This window comes from Zootoca vivipara, chromosome 1 (assembly GCF_963506605.1).
Source record: "Zootoca vivipara chromosome 1, rZooViv1.1, whole genome shotgun sequence".
NCBI lineage: Eukaryota > Metazoa > Chordata > Lepidosauria > Squamata > Lacertidae > Zootoca > Zootoca vivipara.
The window spans coordinates 41,383,526-41,402,371 of record NC_083276.1 but is presented as its reverse complement, the minus strand read 5'-3'; the positions used below and the strand labels follow the sequence as shown (position 1 = coordinate 41,402,371).

Here is an 18,846-nt window from a genome sequence, read left to right as displayed (position 1 = left end):
TACAGTGGTTTCGCTCCTTCCTCCTGGGCCATGTCCAGAAAGTGGTGATGGGAGACGAATGTTCAGACCCCTGGGCCCTCACTTGTGGGGTGCCTCAGGGTTCTGTCCTCTCCCCCATTCTTTTAAACATCTATATGCAGCCGCTGGGAGAGATCATCAGGGGGGCTGGGCTGGGTGTCCATCAATATTTAAACGAGAGGTAGATTCTATGATTCTAATATGCAGATGATACTCAGCTCTACCTCTCGTTTAAATTGGAACCAGTGAAAGCAGTGAAGGTCCTGTGTGAGTGCCTGGAGGCAGTTGGAGGATGGATGGTAGCTAATGGATTGAGGTTGAATCCTGACAAGACAAAAGTACTGTTCTTGGGGGACTGGGGGTGGGCTGGGGTGGAGGACTCCCTGGTCCTGAATGGGGTAACTGTGCCTCTGAGGGACCAGGTGCGCAGTCTGGGAGTCATTTTGGACTTGCAGCTGTCCATGGAGGCACAGGTCAATTCTGTATCCCGGGCAGCTGTCTACCAGCTCCATCTGGTTCTCTATCTGCCCGCGGACTGTCTCGCCAGAGTGGTGCATGCTCTAGTTACAGTATCTCCCACTTGGACTACTGCAATGTGCTCTATGTGGGGCTACCTTTAGAGGTGACCCAGAAACCACAACTAATCCAGAATGCGGCAGCTAGATTGGTGACTGGGAGCGGCCACCGAGACCATATAACACCGGTCCTGAAAGACCTACATTGGCTCCCAGTACATTTCTGAGCACAATTCAAAATGTTGGTGCTGACCTTTAAAGCCCTAAACAGCCTTGGCCCAGTATACCTGAAGGAGTGTCTCCACCCCCATCCTTCTGCCTGGACACTGAGGTCCAGCGCCGAGGGCCTTCTGGCGGTTCCCTCGCTGTGAGAAGTGAGGTTACAGGGAACCAGGCAGAGGGCTTTCTCGGTAGTGGCGCCCGCCCCGTGGAACGCCCTCCCATCAGATGTCAAAGAGATAAACAACTACTTGACATTTGGAAGATATCTGAAGGCAGCCCTGTTTAGGGAAGCTTTTAATGTTTGATGCTTTAATATATTTTAATCTTTGTTGGAAGCTGCCCAGAGTGGCTGGGGAAACCCAGCCAGATGGACGGGGTACAAATAATATATTATTATTATTATTATTATTATTATTATTATTATTATTATTATGGTTAGAGTGTCAGAGAGAGACCAGGGTTCAAATCCCCGCTCGGCCATGAAGCTCACTGGGTGACCTTAGGCCTGTCACTGCCTCTCAGCCTGACCTACCTCACAGGGTTGTTGTGGGGATTAAATGAGGAGGGGAGCAATTGTGTTCGCTGCCTTGAGCTCCATGGAAGAAAGGTGGGGATTGTACACACCCCTCCAGCTGTACTTATAAAGATGCAGGGAAGGGCCCATCATTCATGTATTTGCCATCCTAAGTGAGAAGACTGTGCTCGCAATCAAGTTCAGCGTCATGCCTCCGCTGACACTGGCACAACCTCGGTGATGGTACCCAAGTCCAACCCATATAGATTAGGTGAAGTACGACAAGGTTGTTGTACAGGTGAGTGAGCTTGTACTGCCAAGGGGACCTCTCATAATGGTGGGAGAGAGGCATGATCATGAAAAGCAAAGAATTTGCAAAGCCAGACTACAGTCATTAAGCCAGAGCAGAAATGAATTTGTTCGGCCATTTAGAATTCAAATGCAACTTAATTTTAAATGATCAAATTTTGCTTTTGATCTTAAAAGTGCAGAGGACAAATCAGCCCATACCCTCTGTGGAGCAATGCACTAGGAACAGAGCTCTTGCACAAATGCCACTCTAAGTGTAGGAGAAGGAAAGGTCAATGGCAGAGAACACATGCACAACAGAGCATGCGGGAGGAAAAGATAAAAAGATGCAAGGCGCTGGATTGTCATCATAGATCCTAACTTTCCTCGTGGATGAATTTTAAGGCGAGAATGCTAAGTATTCTTGGTAGCCCCGAGGGGAGGGAGTAAATAAATAAATATCATTTTTCCAGATATGATTTCCAGTACAGATTAAGAGCAACAACCAAAACCAAATCCGATAGTATCCAAAACTTGAGAATAGTGAAAACAAGATTCAAATCAGGAGGCTCATTCATTAGAAATTGGGCAAGTAAATTTGAATTAGAAGAATTTGCTTCAGAATTTGCATGCAGAACACACACACACAAATAGCAAAATCCATTAAATGAAATTTTAAAGCAGAATCCTGCTGTTCGAGGACTGGGTGAGGGAGAGTGTATTAAGCTCTAGAGTGGCCACTTGCAAAGGAGGGAATTCAAAATGTATCACTACAGAATTATAAGAAGAGGGAATGGATCTACCTATGCTACACACCCCACTATTGTGAGGCAGTTGGACTAGGACTGGGTGGGCAGCCCTTCAGAGAGAGGAGTCCTTCCAATTGAGAGCTTCCCTGTGCAAATCAGCACACATGCCTACCCTAAGACTCACATTTCACACCATGTCTGAAAAAACGGTGCAAACTTTCTGGAGCTGTTTCTGCCTCTGCAACGTTATGAAAAAATTAATTGTTAAATTAAAACACAATGGCTTGTCTGTTTGTTTTCTTGACGAAAAAACACACAAAGGGCAAAACCGCAGAAACAGCTCCCAAGAGAGAGAGCTGCATAAATTTATAATAGAAGCACGGCACTTTCATGGCGATTTAGAGGGAGGTTTAACTCCCAAGAGTGTATTCAGATCTTAAAAGTAAGGCAGCAAACAGCCCTTAGACTGGCCTGGAGCCAGAACGAGGATCGTTAAGTTTCAGCTTGTAAAGGAGTATTAGCATCAAAATTAAGTGACTATTGCTTTTATGTTACTAGGTGCCTCTGAGAAATGAGCAAAGGGGGAAGTGTTTTAAAAACATGGGAGTAAGGCAAGCCCACAAACCCACTTCACCCCCTCCCCAAAACTATGCTCGGGTTTGCCACTGAATCTGCACCCAACTAGGGAGCCATAACCATTCCTGGTTACCTAATGAGTGTACAGTACCTGTAAAACTGAGGCATGTTTGCTGCATTTGCTTTTCTAGGTACACATAGAAATAAAGGAAGCTGCTTTGCATTTGTCCATCTAGGCTAGCATTGTCTGTTCTGACTGGCAGAAACTTTATGGGGCTACCTAGTCCTTTTGTGAGCTGAAGATACGGGAGGGTGGTGGTGGTGGTTTGCATGCAAAGCACATGCTCCACCGCTAAGCGATGGCCTAAAGTGTCCACTGAAAAATAAAATGCACGAAGAGGATTTCAGAGGCACATGGTGCTCCACAGAGCAAGCCAAGACTCTCCATCTCCTTATCCCTTGATGTTATAGTCGTCCGTCCTCACCTGACCGTGACGACATGGTGTTGCACTGGCCAAAACTGCTGCTGGTCATGGGGCCACTGTTTCCATCTCATGTCCGCAGCCTCGTGCTGGGGAGTTGACGACGAATCCCCACTGGAGTGATGGGAGCACAAGGTCGCCCTCTCCCCGTGCCCTGGCAGGGGAGGCAAGGCATAGCTGCTTCTGGCTTCTTGCTGGTTGCAGTGGTAATACAGGTGAGGCTGGAAGGAGTCCTGGGAGCCAGAGGGCACCTGCCCGTTGGATCGAGTGGAGATTGGGGCATGCATATGGCTGGAAGAGGCCTGGTGATATCTCGCTGAGCTGGGAGAAGCATCAATCGGGCAGTGATGGACGGGACATCTCCGTTCCCAGGAGCGTCCGCTGGAGCTCGGCTCTGTCTTTCTGATCTCCGGCACATTAAGACAACTTTGACAAAGCTCTGGCTTTACTTTTTCCCTGTGAGAAGAAATGGGTTTGCTTTTCTTTATTGCTTTCCTATGTAAAAAATATGCCAAGAGGCATTCATTGTCTCGGCAATCACAGAGAGGAAGTTCCTTACGTGAACAGTAACCAATAAAACACTGAAATGGCAACAGAAGAACAGAAGCAGCATAAAAGCTTTTTGACACAGCAAAAAGATTATCCCTCAAACGACTGCCTGTATCGGAAGGTTTTACGCCCACGGTATTGTGGCATACCACCCTAATCTCTGAGCAGTGCGAGATCCTGGGGCTCCCGGCGCTTACCCAAGGCCTGTGTTTTCTTTTGGAATTAGGCATAGTAGAGACTGTGGTGTCTTTAGGATTTATGGATTATTTGTACATAATATACAACCTGAGCCTACCATGGAGGGGTTCAGAGCCAAAAGGATCTTGTTTCTTCCATAGCCACAAACCTTGGATTCAAACAGGAATCAAACATGACCCCCATCTCTGTTTGCTGCTTCGCTTCTGGCCCACATCACCATAACTCAACTCTAAGCTCTGCTTTATCCATCTAATGATTTGCCCCACCCATAAAGGAGTCCCACCCATTTGCTATCTCACACAAAGCCCATTTCCTTTGTTTCTCTTAATGGCCCATCACCCAGTGATCACTTCAACACAAAAAGCTAGCCTGGCTTAAATGTTAACACTTGCAGGATCCAGGAGTTAGGAGGATTACACTTACAACCTACTCTCTCCCCGCCCCCCCAAACCCCTCTCATAACAATATTTAGTTAAGAGATGGTACAAAGAAAATAGGAAGTTTTATTACCACTGAGTATTATCTACAGATGAGATGGAGAATAGATAGAGGTTGGATATTCATCATTACAATCCATTACAGTGAATATAAAAGAGAGAACTATAACACATTGATAGGAATAGGCATCTTGCAGATTAATGAATTTGTAGGCACTTTGTAAAGCCCTTTATTGCACTATGGTTTTCCCAGTAGTGATGTATGGAAGTGAGAGCTGGACCATAAAGAAGGCTGATCGCCGAAGAATTGATGCTTTTGAATTATGGTGCTGGAGGAGACTCTTGAGAGTCCCATGGACTGCAAGAAGATCAAACCTATCCATTCTTAAGGAAATCAGCCCTGAGTGCTCACTGGAAGGACAGATCGTGAAGCTGAGGCTCCAATACTTTGGCCACCTCATGAGAAGAGAAGAATCCTTGGAAAAGACCTTGATGTTGGGAAAGATGGAGGGCACTAGGAGAAGGGGACGACAGAGGACGAGATGGTTGGACAGTGTTCTCGAAGCTACGAACATGAGTTTGACCAAACTGCGGGAGGCAGTGGAAGACAGGAGTGCCTGGCGTGCTATGGTCCATGGGGTCACGAAGAGTCAGACACGACTAAACGACTAAACAACAACATTGCACTTTAGAATAATTGAGAGGAAGTGTAAACAGGGCTGTGCGTTAGTTTTTACTATGTACTTAGTGTTACATTTTCTAAATTATTGCTAGGTAAAGGGCCCCTGACCATTAGGTCCAGTCGTGACCGACTCTGGGGTTGCGGCGCTCATCTCGCGTTATTGGCTGAGGGAGCTTCCAGGTCATGTGGCCAGCATGACAAAGCCGCTTCTGGCAAACCAGAGCAGCACACGGAAACGCCGTTTACCTTCCCGCCAGAGCGGTACCTATTTATCTACTTGCCCTTTGATGTGCTTTTGAACTGCTAGGTTGGCAGGAGCTGGGACCGAGCAATGGGAGCTCACCCCATCGCAGGGATTCGAACTGCCGACCTTCTGATTGGCAAGCTCTAGGCTCAGTGGTTTAACCCACAGCGCCACCTGTGACCCTAAACATATTGTTAGATTTTCATAAAATACATTGAAGATGCTTTGACAGCAATGGGCCAGAGAGCAGGTCTTCCCAGGCTGATTATAAAGCTTGGGCATTTTCATAAGGGGGAGAGGAATGAACTTAAGGAAGCCTGCTTGTCAGGGGGGCCTATCCTGCTTTACCACCTGAGGAATGGTGCCCCTCCCTCCATGCTATCCCCCACATTTGCTGCCACTGGGATGCCTCCCCTCTCTCTGAACTTGGCGAGAGCTGGGGCAGCAATGCTGCATAACAGAAGGCCTCCCTCTTTAAAACTTGACTGGTAGTTTAAACCAACCATACCCGCTACCGTAGTTATTTTCAGACAAATAAATTCCTGATCATGCAGGTATACACCTGCAACTGCTTGGGTGCAGCCGCCCCCTTTTGCTGATGTCTGTACTCAACATGTGAAAATCAGGAGTGGGGCATTCGGCATTGGGGCAAGCTTGCCCCACTTTCAGATCACATTTTGAGAAAATGTGAACTTTTTGTCTGAAAACCAGCATATAAGCCTTGAAGCCTTTTTAGTGATTTTCAGGTCCTATTTTTGTTTCCTTAAGGCAAGTTTCTAGTTCCCACGGTGGCACAGCAATGCTAAGTTATTTTGGTATGTAAAAAGTAGCCCAAACTCATACTAGACTTTCAGCCTGAATGCTTTCAAATGTCAGGGTATCAATTCTTTTAAGAGTCCACATGTGAGTGTAAACTTTTAAGAATAAGAACATTATAGAGTAAGTGAAAAATTCACATTTAGTTACAGGACTCCCACACTTGCCTGATTGAAAATGACAAGCCAATTTTCTTAACTGTGTGCTAAGGAAATTTGCAGACTCATAAACATTTTTTTGCGATGACCTTCAATGATGAACAGGAAGGCCAGCACTATTTGTTAACAGTGATCCAAGTTATCACTTCTTTGGGCGGCACATCAAGATGATTTTCTAAGGAAAATATTAGATGCCGGACATATTTAATTGAGAGAAATTGGTATCTTTATTACACTGCGATACTGTCAAATTTATGGTCATCTATCAATTCACTGATGGTGATCCAAGGACAAAGCAAAAAAAGGAGAGATCTGGATGGGCAGTGAGATTCCCAGTCATAGTACGAATTTATATTCAGAACTGTTGAGACTACAGTGGGAGCAGAAATGTTCTCCCATCCATGGAACAGTAAAAGCCTGCAGCTTCAAAGTTATGGTCTGACAGCTCTGTTTTTGTCTAGACCAGCTGGATGCAACCAAGAAAGAAACAAAAGAGATACTCAGCAAAGCAGACAACAAGGAAGAAAAGGTAGGAGCCAACAGCTCTAATTGTGTATCACAGCTGCTTGACTGCCACCCCTTATTTGTCTCTCCTATCACTTTCATAAGCCAATGTAGAGAAGATACCTGATCTTGACCAGAATCCAGCAGTGATAATTGTAAAGAGGAGAAGAAAAGGGATGCAATCAAACATACAATAATTGGAGTAGTGGGGCTGATGTGGAAGCATTTGCTTATTGTTTGTTCTTCTCCCCAGGACTGAGCTCAAGGCAAACCAGTGGCCGACAGTGCAAAGCACTGATTGGCTGCCACCTGTGGCATCATGAGCCTCCCATTCTTCCAAAGTACAGAATATCAAAGCAGCTGATCATGACAATATATTAGACATGGCTGGGATGAACATTCCATAAAGTATGCACCTCTGCTGAGACCGTCCACCTTCCCCATCAACTTCTTTACTTCAGAAAAATGTTTTTTTAAAGGATCTTTGTGTACCAGTGTGTGTGTGTGTGTGTGTGTGTGTGTGTGTGTGTGTGTGTAGGGCACTCACTCAGAAGAATGTCTTCCCAAGGTTTGCAGCCTGTTTAGACTTTTGAGTTTTCAAAGGTTAGGGCCAACACATAAACAGTGCCCTAAACAAACTGGAAAAGAATGCATTTCCCCCCAGTAACCAACCTAGTTGCACACTCTTCTCATCTCATTACCACAGAGTGCCACATTTTGAATTAAGTGAAGTTGTTGAAGACTCTTCAAAGGTAAGTAGGACGGTATATATATCATGGTGGCATATGCATGTATCATTGTGGCTAGAGGGTTCTTGGACTTGGGGGTTACAACTGTCCACCAATAGAAAACCACTCATTTCCAGATAAGTTGGATTTCTCACCATTAATATGGAGCAGAACCACATCGATTAATGCCAACCATTAGGCAGAGTGAGATGGCTGCCTCTGGTGCTTGTGGTGGGGGTGGCAGCAGCAAGGCTGGGGGACAAAGTGTGTGCCACACAGCCTCCCCTGCATCCCCAACTCCTCAAATGATTCTCTCAATGGTGTCTCAAAAATAAATAAATGTACGTATCACTTGGGAAGGCAGGCAAACTAATGCCAGTGTACTGGAAGAAGCAAAGATCACCAGTGTTTAAGCAATGATTCTTCAACATCATCTTTGTTGTCATGTTGTGTGGATGCCCGATTATCATCTTCCAAAGCAATTACTCTATTCCGAACTTAAAAATGGAAAGCGTAATGTTAGTGGCCAACAAAAGAGGTTTAAAGACTCTCTCAAGGCAAATCTAAAAAAAAAAGTAATATAAGCACTGACAACTGGGAAACACTGGCCTGCGAGCGCTCCAGTTGGAGAACAGCCTTTACCAAAGGTGTCATGGGCTTTGAAGACACTCAAACTAAGGATGCAAGGGAGAAACGTGTTAAGAGGAAGGCACGCTTGGCAAACCTTCACCGTGATCAACTCCTGCCCGGAAACCTATATTCCCACTGTGGAAGGATGTGTGGATCCAGAATTGGCCTCCACAGTCACTTAAGGACTCACTGTTAAGACTGTGTTCATGGAAGACAATCTTACTCAGCTATGAGTGAGAAGAAGAAGAAGAAGAAGAAGAAGAAGAAGAAGAAGAAGAAGAAGAAGAAGAAGAAGAAGAAGAAGAAGAAGAAGGTGTCCCCCATCCCTGCCAGATGGCCCAGGAGGCCTCAATAACTAAAGATAGCAAAAACATCAGAAAGGTTCAGGAGAATGAACAGGTTCTCACTCCTCCTGCCAATCAACCAGTCTAGGTCATCCACCCAAACTAGGCTTAAAGGTAAAGGCTGCATCTGTTCTGGAAGAGACATAAGCAGGAAGTCACTGCATCTTTAAAATGCATCTGCCACCCACAATAAAGCTGATCATTCTCATTTTCTATATAAACAGATGCTTCCAATGTACAAAATAGTAAAGCAGCTAAAGACATAGTACTGTATAAGATAGGTATAGTACAATGCTAAACTAAGGCACACATATTTTTATCCTCCCACATCTCTTGTCAATAATGCCTCTTTGTGAGGAACCTTTTTCATCTCACACAGAGACCTGTCAGTATGCAAATAATGGTGAGATCAGGCAGGACCCAATTAAGTTACCGAGGAAAGGTGAGCGTCAGAAAACCTCGGAATTTTTTTTGCTGAGCAAACAGGTCCATAGCTGTAAATCAGCAAGCAGAAAATTTGAGGCTGAGCCAGCAATGACATCATTTTGGAATGAGTTCACAATGACATAGCTTTGGACATGTTGAGATTTAGGGTTCTATACTTGCCAGCCATAAATGCGTAGTTCAGAGGCACTGCGTTTTATTGAACCTATTTGTTTAGAGTGAGAATGAAGCAAATGTTTTGTTCCACAAAACTTTTTAAAGGCACAGGGACCCTTGACCATTAGGTCCAGTCGTGGTCATGTGGCCAGCACGACTAAACCGCTTCTGGCGAACCAGAGCAGCACACGGAAACGCCGTTTACCTTCCCGCTGGAGCGGTACCTATTTATCTACTTGCACTTTGATGTGCTTTCGAACTGCTGGGTTGGCAGGAGCTGGGACCAAGCAATAGGAGCTCACCCCGTCGTGGGGATTCAAACCGCCGACCTTCTGATCAGCAAGCCCGCGTCCCATACAGAACTCTTTACTAGGCTACAAAGCTATAAATAAAGACAGCAATGGAATATGGAACCCAGTTTGAGGGAAGTGGATAGAAAAAAGGCCATTGGCACAATCTTATTTGAGTAGAAAATTACTTAAACAGTCAATGAGATATGCAGAAAGCAAAATTCTAGAGCTTATGGTTAAAGTGCAACAGCAGTTGGTTCAGAATGAAGTGGTCCATGAAGAACTAGAACATGCCAACGATGATATATTCCCCAATATTAGAAAATCATTGACTTCCCATTTCTTTCCAGGCCTATTGCGTTGATTTTGACCTATACAACTTGGGGTCAGGGTTGCCTGCTCCCATATGACGGTCCCTGCTGTCTCAGTTAAAGTGGGAGACCACCATGGACAGAGTCTTCTCAGTGGTGGTACCCAAGTTGTGGTATTTGACTGACACCTATTCTCATAACCTTCAGCACCAGGTGAAAAACAACAACTCTCCTATTCTCCAAACCTTCTTATTAAATGGTTGTATTGCTTTGATGTAATGTGCCATTGCACTTTTACTTTTGTTTTGTTGCCTCTTGACGTTTATTCTTTATCCTTCTTCAATTATTGTAGGTTTGTTGCTTTGAATAAATTGGTGTTCAAACCTTCATTGTAAACCACTTAAAAACCACTTTGTTATTGCAATTGGGAGTTAGAAATCATTGCTGACCTGATGCAAATCTAGGGTTGCCAGACTCAATAGAGGACAGGACTCCTGTGCCTTTAATTGCCCTGCTCTCTTTTGATTCTGGAAACCTTAAAGAGAAACCAGCAGACCCTTTGTTTAATTTCTAAGCAAAGGGTCTGCTGGTTTCTCTTTAAGGTTTCCAGACACAAAAGAGAGCAGGGCAATTAAAGGCACAGGAGTCCTGTCCTCTATTGAGTCTGGCAACCCTATGCAAATCACCAAGAGATCTACCAGTGGAGCCTGATCCATCTTCTGTCCACCTGCCAACAGCTTAAGCCTTTCTACTCAACTAGGTGTATGATCTCTAATGCTCCAGAGAGAGGAAAATAGCTTTTGAGATGTTATGGAACATAGTTTGGGAATCCTTCCTATTCCCAGTCAGCTACAGTTGAAGTACCACTCTAAAAACATAAAACACTTTTAGCATGTTTGGCTGACAACAGCGTGTATATGCAAATTCCATTAGGCTATAACAGTCTCTCACTAGAGCTCTCAATTCACTGGTTTTCAAACAAGCCATCCATCCATTAATTTTAAACACACTTGTGTGTTGCAAAACCACAATACAGGTGCTTTCATGGGCATCCTGAAAGAACAGGTGTTTCTCTTCACTGTGGTTTGACCAAGAAGAGTGGCTAGGCTTTGTTAAAGCAATAGCCACCTTTAATTAATGTACATTTCCATGTATAAGACGCCTCCTATTTTGGGGGACTCAAAATTAAGAAAATGGAGGGAGATTGCCCCTGTGTATAAGACTAGCCCCATTTTAACATTATTTTTAGTAAAAAAAACCAAACCCTAGTCTGATACACAGAAAAGTACGGTATGTCTTTTTCAACCAATGTGGGAATGCCTTGAAAAACAACAAAGTTCAAGGCTATTAGTGTTGCAGAAGATCCCCTACTGAACACAAGAAGGGCCCTGCTAGGCCAAATCAAAAGTCATGTGCTCCATCTAACATGCTGTTTCCGTATCTGGTTTACAACACAGGGGCTCAGGCAGCTGCCTTGTAATGAGCCAGACCATCTAGCTCAATATGACTGGCAGGAAATAATCCAGGAGGCTGGGTAGGAGTCCCCCCCCCCAGCCCAACCTAGCAATGTCAGGAATTTTACCTGGGACCTTCTGTAAGCAAAGCAGATGCTCTACCACTGAGCTATGACCCTTCTCCATTAGAGAATTTTCAGTTGGAGAAATAGAATTTTAATGACTAAGAGTCATCACTTGATCCATCCTTCCTGAATTTTGAGATCACACTGAGCTCAGCTCAAATGCTGTAATGGCCATGGGTGGCATCAGCTGCCTATGCTTCATACTGTTTGAATGAAAGCCATCATTGCGCCACTTGGAAGGCCAGTTTGGGTTGCAAGCTAGTTAATTCCTCTGCATGCTTTCATTTCATTAAATCCATTGTGGAAAGCTGAACATCTGCTTTACACATGGGTGTAGCCAAGCAAAGGCAGCTGCCCCCCATAAAGTAAATCAATACAAAATACTTGACTAACTGAGGTTCTGGCCCCAAACATAAATCCTGGCTACACCCATGGCTTTACACCCAAAAGGTTACACCCAGGTTCAATATCCAGCATCTCCCAGTAGAGCTAGGAAAGGCTCCAGTCTAAAACCCCGGAGAGCTGCTGCCAGTCCTTGTAGTCAACACTGGGCTAGATGGACCAGCGCTCTAACTCAGTAGAAGGCAACTTCCTATGTTCCTAAATAAGGGAGGGAGCAGGCTGATCAGGCCCTACCTGCCTTCAGACCTTTGATTAATTGGGGTGGGGCAAAGTTAATCTGCAATTCAGTCTGTTTCAGTCCATGAAAGAATTGACAGAGTTTGCATCCCTGGCTTCGAATTTAAACCTATCCATGTTGATTATAAACACACACCTACCTCCCTGGCCCATGAAGGGAATCCAAGACGAAGCTCTCCTTAAAGAGAGCTTCCTTAAAGCAATGTTTCCTAAACCCACCACATCCCAGTACCCTACTGATTTCTTCCTCTATGGCAGGCATCCCCATACTTGGCTCCCAGATGTTTTGGGACTACAACTCCCATCATCCCTATCTAACAGGACCAGTGGTCAGGGATGATGGAAATTGTAGTTGCAAAACATCTGGAGGGCCGAGTTTGGGGATGCCTGCTCTAAGGCTATAGTTAGGACCTCTTCTGATAGCGCCTGATTTCATTCCATTGCACCCATCGGGGGTGGTGGCAACTTGAATAAAATATTGGGGGACCCCAGGCAAGTTCCGCCCCGCATAATCGATCACAAGACACAAGACACAAGACACAAGACACACGACACGACACACACACACACACACACACACACACACACACACACACACACACAAACACTATTTGAATGGCATCGCCCATCAACTTTGGGGCGGGGGTTTGGCCCTAGGAGTTGGCTCCAATTTCAAAGCACACACAAACACACCCCACCTTACGCGGCAGATATATTTCTAGATCACAGCATTTGCCGTTGTTACATATCCGGCACCCTCTGATCAGCCGGTATCAAAGACACAGTGTATTTTAGAGAGGGTGAGAGATCGAAGGCAGCCCAGCCCAGCCCAGCCTTGGCTCCGCCTTCTTGGGAACTGCAGAGCGAGGAAAGCTGGGCGAAATCTTGCCCAGTCGCTCCTTTTGTTCGTGGCGCCCCAGCACAGGGCTCCTCTTAGTCGTTGCTTTCCCTCGATCCCGGGCTGCCGGGCGGAGGAATTCTCTCCCGGACACAAACGACAGCTCCTCTTCCCGGATCAAGGGCGACGCGCGTCCCTTCAATCGGGGATGAAAAGGCGCCCCGCAGCGTGGCGACAGATGCGCCGACGGGGATCCTTTGCCCTCGCAGGCATATCAGGCAGGCAGGCAGGCGCGTCAGCCCCCTGGCCCAGTGAAGGCGCCTGGCTCGGGTGGGTCTCGTTTCCCATCCCGGAGCATCGCGAGGGAGATTCGAGGGACCTGCAAAACCGTCGCAGAGCAACGCCTTCCCGCGGCAGATCCCAGAACAATAGGGTTGGACCTCGGGGACACTGCCGCGCGCCTTCCTCCCCCACTCGCTCTGCAAGGCCAACTTTTCGAGGAAGGAGGATCAGCGGCTATGTGGCCTGCGGCGGCGATGCAACCGGGTGGGGTGGGGTGCTGGAAAAGCAGAAGTCCCTCTCTCCCTACCCCCCTTCTCCACTCCGCCGCCCTTCTCCCACCTCCCATCGCCCAGGGGAGATCGGCTCCATTGTCTGGGAAAGGAGCGGGAACGGAGCGCGGGGTGGGGGTGGGGTGGGGTGGCGGCGGGGAAAGGAGCGATGCACCTCAAGGACACCCCCGAAGGTTCTGGGAAGGAGGAGGAGATGGGCACGCGGCGTTTCCCCGGCCGATTGGCAGCCCCCTGGAGGCTCAACCTTACCTAGAGGTGCAGCCCGCTGTCTCCGGGCGCCTCGCCTCTGATCTCTGGCCGGCAGCCGCCTCCCCGTCCAGCGACTGGGAGCCCGCCGCGCCCTCCATGGTCCTCGCCGGCGCCGTGGCCTCCTGACCGCAAAAGCGCCGCCTTGGTGGGGAGGGCGGAAGGCGCTGTCCGCAGCTCCGCGGTGCTGAAAGCGGCTGCTCCCTCGGCCGAGAAAGCGCGTGCGCTAATCCTGGGAGAATCGGCTGGGGAGGGGACCGGGCCGAGCCGGACACGTGGTCCAATAGCAGCGAAGGGAGAGGGGAGGGGAGACATGCTTTGGAGCGGGGGCTGGGGCTGCTGGCCAGTTGGGCTGATCAACCTCGTTATGGCCGAGAACATATCCACGAGGGTGATAATGGGCCTATGGTCCTCAGTGCCTTCGAAGTATCGGTGCTTTTCCAGCCTGGATTTATTTCCACAAATTCTGTAACTTTGTAGACCCCAAATCCATCCAGAAAAGAAAAGCAACTTGCATTTGAATACATGTTGTAGTTTCTGAGCCAAACTTCTTGACCAGATGTTTCCGATAAAGGAGCAGGAGCAGTAAACCTTACCTGAGCTCCGCATGCCAGTCACTTCTTAATTTCTGCTTTAAACATTAATTCTCGGTTTTTGGGAAGGGGTCGGGGTTCCTACCTATGATTAAAAGGTATCTGAAGAAGTGTGCATGCACATGAAAGCTCATACCAATGACAAACTTAGTTGGTCTCTAAGGTGCTACTGAATTTATTTTATTTTGTTTCAGCTATGATTAAAAAGTTGTGTGTTCAAAATAAATAAGTTCCCATCTTGCTTAAAAAGGCTTAACACTCGATTCCTTGTGAATGATGTGTCAAGGAAGGTTTAAGGGGAAATTGACTTTAAAAGAAAACCAATTTCAGGTGTTGTGCATTCAGTGCATTCAGATGATTATCGTTTGAATGTTTTTAATTTAAGTTGGATGGATTTGCTTTGTTTTTTTGCATGTTGGAAGCTGCAATAAAAATCAGGGAATGAAGATAAACAAAACATAACACAATCCAAGCTGAGGTCTGGCCACAAAACAGTGATTTTAAATTAAAGGGAGTTAAATTTAGCTTACACAATAGTATCCTCACAATGCATAGCACAATTTATATCCTTTCAGGAATGAATGGCAGAATTGTCTGTGATTGTAGTAGCTTTGGGCTAACTTCTGACACTGACTCTTGTATCACTAGCATTGACCGTGACCTTTTCAATATACTGTAATGACATCTTCTTTGTGTTACCCTCATTGAAAAGCGAGGACAATATATAATTAAATAATAGGAATCGTTAAGAGTGATGGAAACTCAGTAATCCACCTTCTGTTTAGAATAAGCCCTTCCTCTTTTAATGCCATAGCAGTCTTAAGACAGCATAAAAACCATATAAGCTGTTCTGTGATACTACGGTAGTTTGGAGAGACCTTCTCTTAGCCTGGGATAATGAGATTTAGAAGCCTAGAAGAGTCCTAAGAACAGGATATGGGGGAAACAGAATTGCCTCTGTAATAATGGCAGTCTCAACCCAACAGTGTGAAAGATGCTGAGCGAGGAAGCAGTCCCTCCTCCTGAATTCAGGCAACAGAAGTTGTCTGATTCATTTAAGCGGTAGGCTTGATGATTAACACTACAGCGATGGCAGCTGACAGATCCAAGATTGTTTATGTGTCCCAGCAAAAAGAAATGAACTGCTTGACAAAAAGATAGTACAGGATTTATTTGAAGTTAAAAAGCTCTGCTTCCCAATTCTTCTTCTCCCCCAGCCTTCTGATGCTTAAAACAAGTTAGCAAGAATTAAGAAAGCAACTGAAATGTACAGATGAATTGACTTGACAGGCTTTTGTAAACATGTCACTACATTTTTCACTTAGCAGTTTTATGGAGGCTGCAATCTAGCAGGATGGCTTTATTCCAAAGGATGATGCTGGACTTTGTCACTTCCTTATTCGGAGTTCTTAATTGGTGCAGTGCAGCTCTTTAACACTCCAGCAGAAAGGAGGGACAGTCCTGTGGCCAAAGCAATGGGTGGAAATCCTAGAGTTTATATCTGCAACATCTCCTAGGCCAGTCTCCTCCAATCTGGTGCCTTCCAGATTCTTTGGACCGCAACTCTCATCTGGTCTCAGGAAGAGGCATTTTTGCACTGTGCTGCTTGAGATCCTTTCACTGGAGATGGCAGGAGCTGAACCTGGACTTTTTGCATGCTCTGGGCTCTGCACTCCTCCCATAGGGTGGTATATGGGTGGAGTTTAAATTTGTGGTGCATCTGGAAGTCATCAGGTTTGAGAAGGATGTTCTAGGCCTTCAATAATCAAGATGAAGGCTTACAGAGATGAAGGCTTACAGAGAATGGAGTCACATTGGTTGGTTCCAAGGAAACCCATGCTACAAGGTGGAGGAATGCAAGGCATAATGTTATAAGTTTTGGGTGTCTGGGTTTGTGGGTGCAATGCACCCATAATTTCTAGATTTAGTAGCTACTAGAATTTAATCAAGGGTTGGGGAATTAAATAACAACAAGTGAACTCCCAGATCCAGCAGGGATTCAATATAAAAATAATACAGGCCAGCTTCCTAATGAGGTAATCACCTGACGATGGCCGAGTCATTAAACTAACACAAGATGAGCCATCAAGACATTCAGTGCCCGCAGCAAGAGGGGTGGAGCCCCTCCCCCAGCTGTGGGCAGAGACAAAAAAGGTTTAGGATTTCAGTTTGGATGATGTAGAGAGTTCCAGAAAAACGTCTACTTCTGCTTCATTGACTATGCAAAAGCCTTTGACTGTGTCGACCACAGCAAACTATGGCAAGTTCTTAAAGAAATGGGAGTGCCTGATCACCTCATCTGTCTCCTGAGAAATCTCTATGTGGGACAAGAAGCTACAGTTAGAACTGGATATGAAACAACTGAGTGGTTCAAAATTGGGAAAGGAGTACAACAAGGTTGTATATTGTCTCCCTGCTTATTTAACTTATATGCAGAATTCATCATGCGAAAGGCTGGACTAGATGAATCCCAAGCTGGAATTAAGATTGCCGGAAGAAATATCAACAACCTCAGATATGCAGATGACACAACCTTGATGGCAGAAAGCGAGGAGGAATTAAAGAACCTTTTAATGAGGGTGAAAGAGGAGAGCGCAAAATGTGGTCTGAAGCTCAACATCAAAAAAACCAAGATCATGGCCACTGGTCCCATCACCTCCTGGCAAATAGAAGGGGAAGAAATGGAGGCAGTGAGAGATTTTACCTTCTTGGGCTCCTTGATCACTGCAGATGGTGACAGCAGTCACGAAATTAAAAGACGCCTGCTTCTTGGGAGAAAAGCAATGACAAACCTAGACAGCATCTTAAAAAGCAGAGACATCACCTTGCCAACAAAGGTCCGTATAGTTAAAGCTATGGTTTTCCCAGTAGTGATGTATGGAAGTGAGAGCTGGACCATAAAGAAGGCTGATCGCCAAAGAATTGATGCTTTTGAATTATGGTGCTGGAGGAGACTCTTGAGAGTCCCATGGACTGCAAGAAGATCAAACCTATCCATTCTGAAGGAAATCAGCCCTGAGTGCTCCCTGGAAGGACAGATCGTGAAGCTGAGGCTCCAATACTTTGGCCACCTCATGAGAAGAGAAGAATCCTTGGAAAAGACCCTGATGTTGGGAAAGATTGAGGGCACTAGGAGAAGGGGACGTCAGAGGACAAGATGGTTGGACAGTGTTCTCGAAGCTACGAACATGAGTTTGACCAAACTGTGGGAGGCAGTGCAAGACAGGAGTGCCTGGCGTGCTATGGTCCATGGGGTCACGAAGAGTCGGACACGACTAAACGACTAAACAACAACAACAGGCTGGGGGAAAATCCTTTTCAGTCTGTTAGCAGCAACAAGAAAGACGAAGGGGGTGGGGAAGCACCATGTGGGCTGATTGTGACAGACTGTAACAAAGAGGCAGGTACCATGGCAGATTTCTCTGTTCTTAAACCCAAGCCTGCTGTGCCAGTGAGAGAAGCAAGAGGCTCTCCTGGAATAAATTGCTTTGAACCCCTCGATCTAGACTCAGGTTGTATATATGTATAAATAGACCACCGTGGCGGAAGCCAAAGCGCATGGAAATGCCAGAAGCGGTTTAGTCATGCTGGCCACATGACCCGGAAAGCTATCTGTGGACAAACACCATCTCCCTTGGACTGCAAAGCGAGATGAGCGCTACACCCCATAGTTGCCTTCGACTGGACTTAACCATCCAGGACAGATTGTGAAGCTGAGGCTCCAATACTTTGGCCACCTCATGAGAAGAGAAGAATCCTTGGAAAAGACCCTGATGTTGGGAAAGATTGAGGGCACTAGGAGAAGGGGACGACAGAGGACGAGATGGTTGGACACTGTTCTCGAAGCTACAAACATGAGTTTGACCAAACTGCGGGAGGCAGTGCAAGACAGGAGTGCCTGGCGTGCTATGGTCCATGGGGTCACGAAGAGTTGGACACGACTAAACGACTAAACAACAACCATCCAGGGGTCCTTTACCAAATAGACCATATTTCACGAAGACACCACAGTCTCTGCTGTGTCTCATTTCTGAAAGGAAACATGAACCCTAGCTAAGCGCCTGGGACCCCTGGAATTTCACACACTGCTCAGCAGAGATTGGGCTGGCATGTAGCAATATTTATTAGTGCTGGAGTGAAATATTTGAAACAAAATAAAAAAAATCCTTCCAGTAGCACCTTTGTTGTTGTTGTTGTTGTTTAGTCGTTTAGTCGTGTCCGACTCTTCGTGACCCCATGGACCACAGCACGCCAGGCACTCCTGTCTTCCACTGTCTCCCGCAGTTTGGTCAAACTCATGTTCATAGCTTCGAGAACACTGTCTCTAAGGTGCTACTTTGGACAAAGACAAAGTAGCACCTTAGAGACCAATTTAGTTTGTTATTGGTATGATCTTTTGTGTGTATGCATACGTCTTCAGACACGAAAGCTCATACCAATAACAAACTTAGTTGGCCTCTAAGATGCTACTGGAAGGATTTTTTTTATTTTGTTTTGACTATGGCAGACCAACACGCTACTTAC

General features: G+C 46.0%; 1 protein-coding gene across 1 annotated transcript in view; it reads right to left on the bottom strand.

Moving 5' to 3' along the window:
* DISP2 (dispatched RND transporter family member 2) overlaps nt 1-13,830 on the bottom strand; it is a 29,029-nt gene extending 15,199 nt beyond the window's left edge. The window contains exons 1-2 of the mRNA XM_035097324.2: nt 13,733-13,830; nt 3,368-3,820 (exon numbers count right to left, since the gene is read on the bottom strand). Coding sequence (XP_034953215.2) covers nt 3,368-3,820; nt 13,733-13,830 — 551 coding nt within the window. The remainder of the gene's footprint in view (nt 1-3,367; nt 3,821-13,732) is intronic.
* Nucleotides 13,831-18,846: the final 5,016 nt, after the last annotated feature.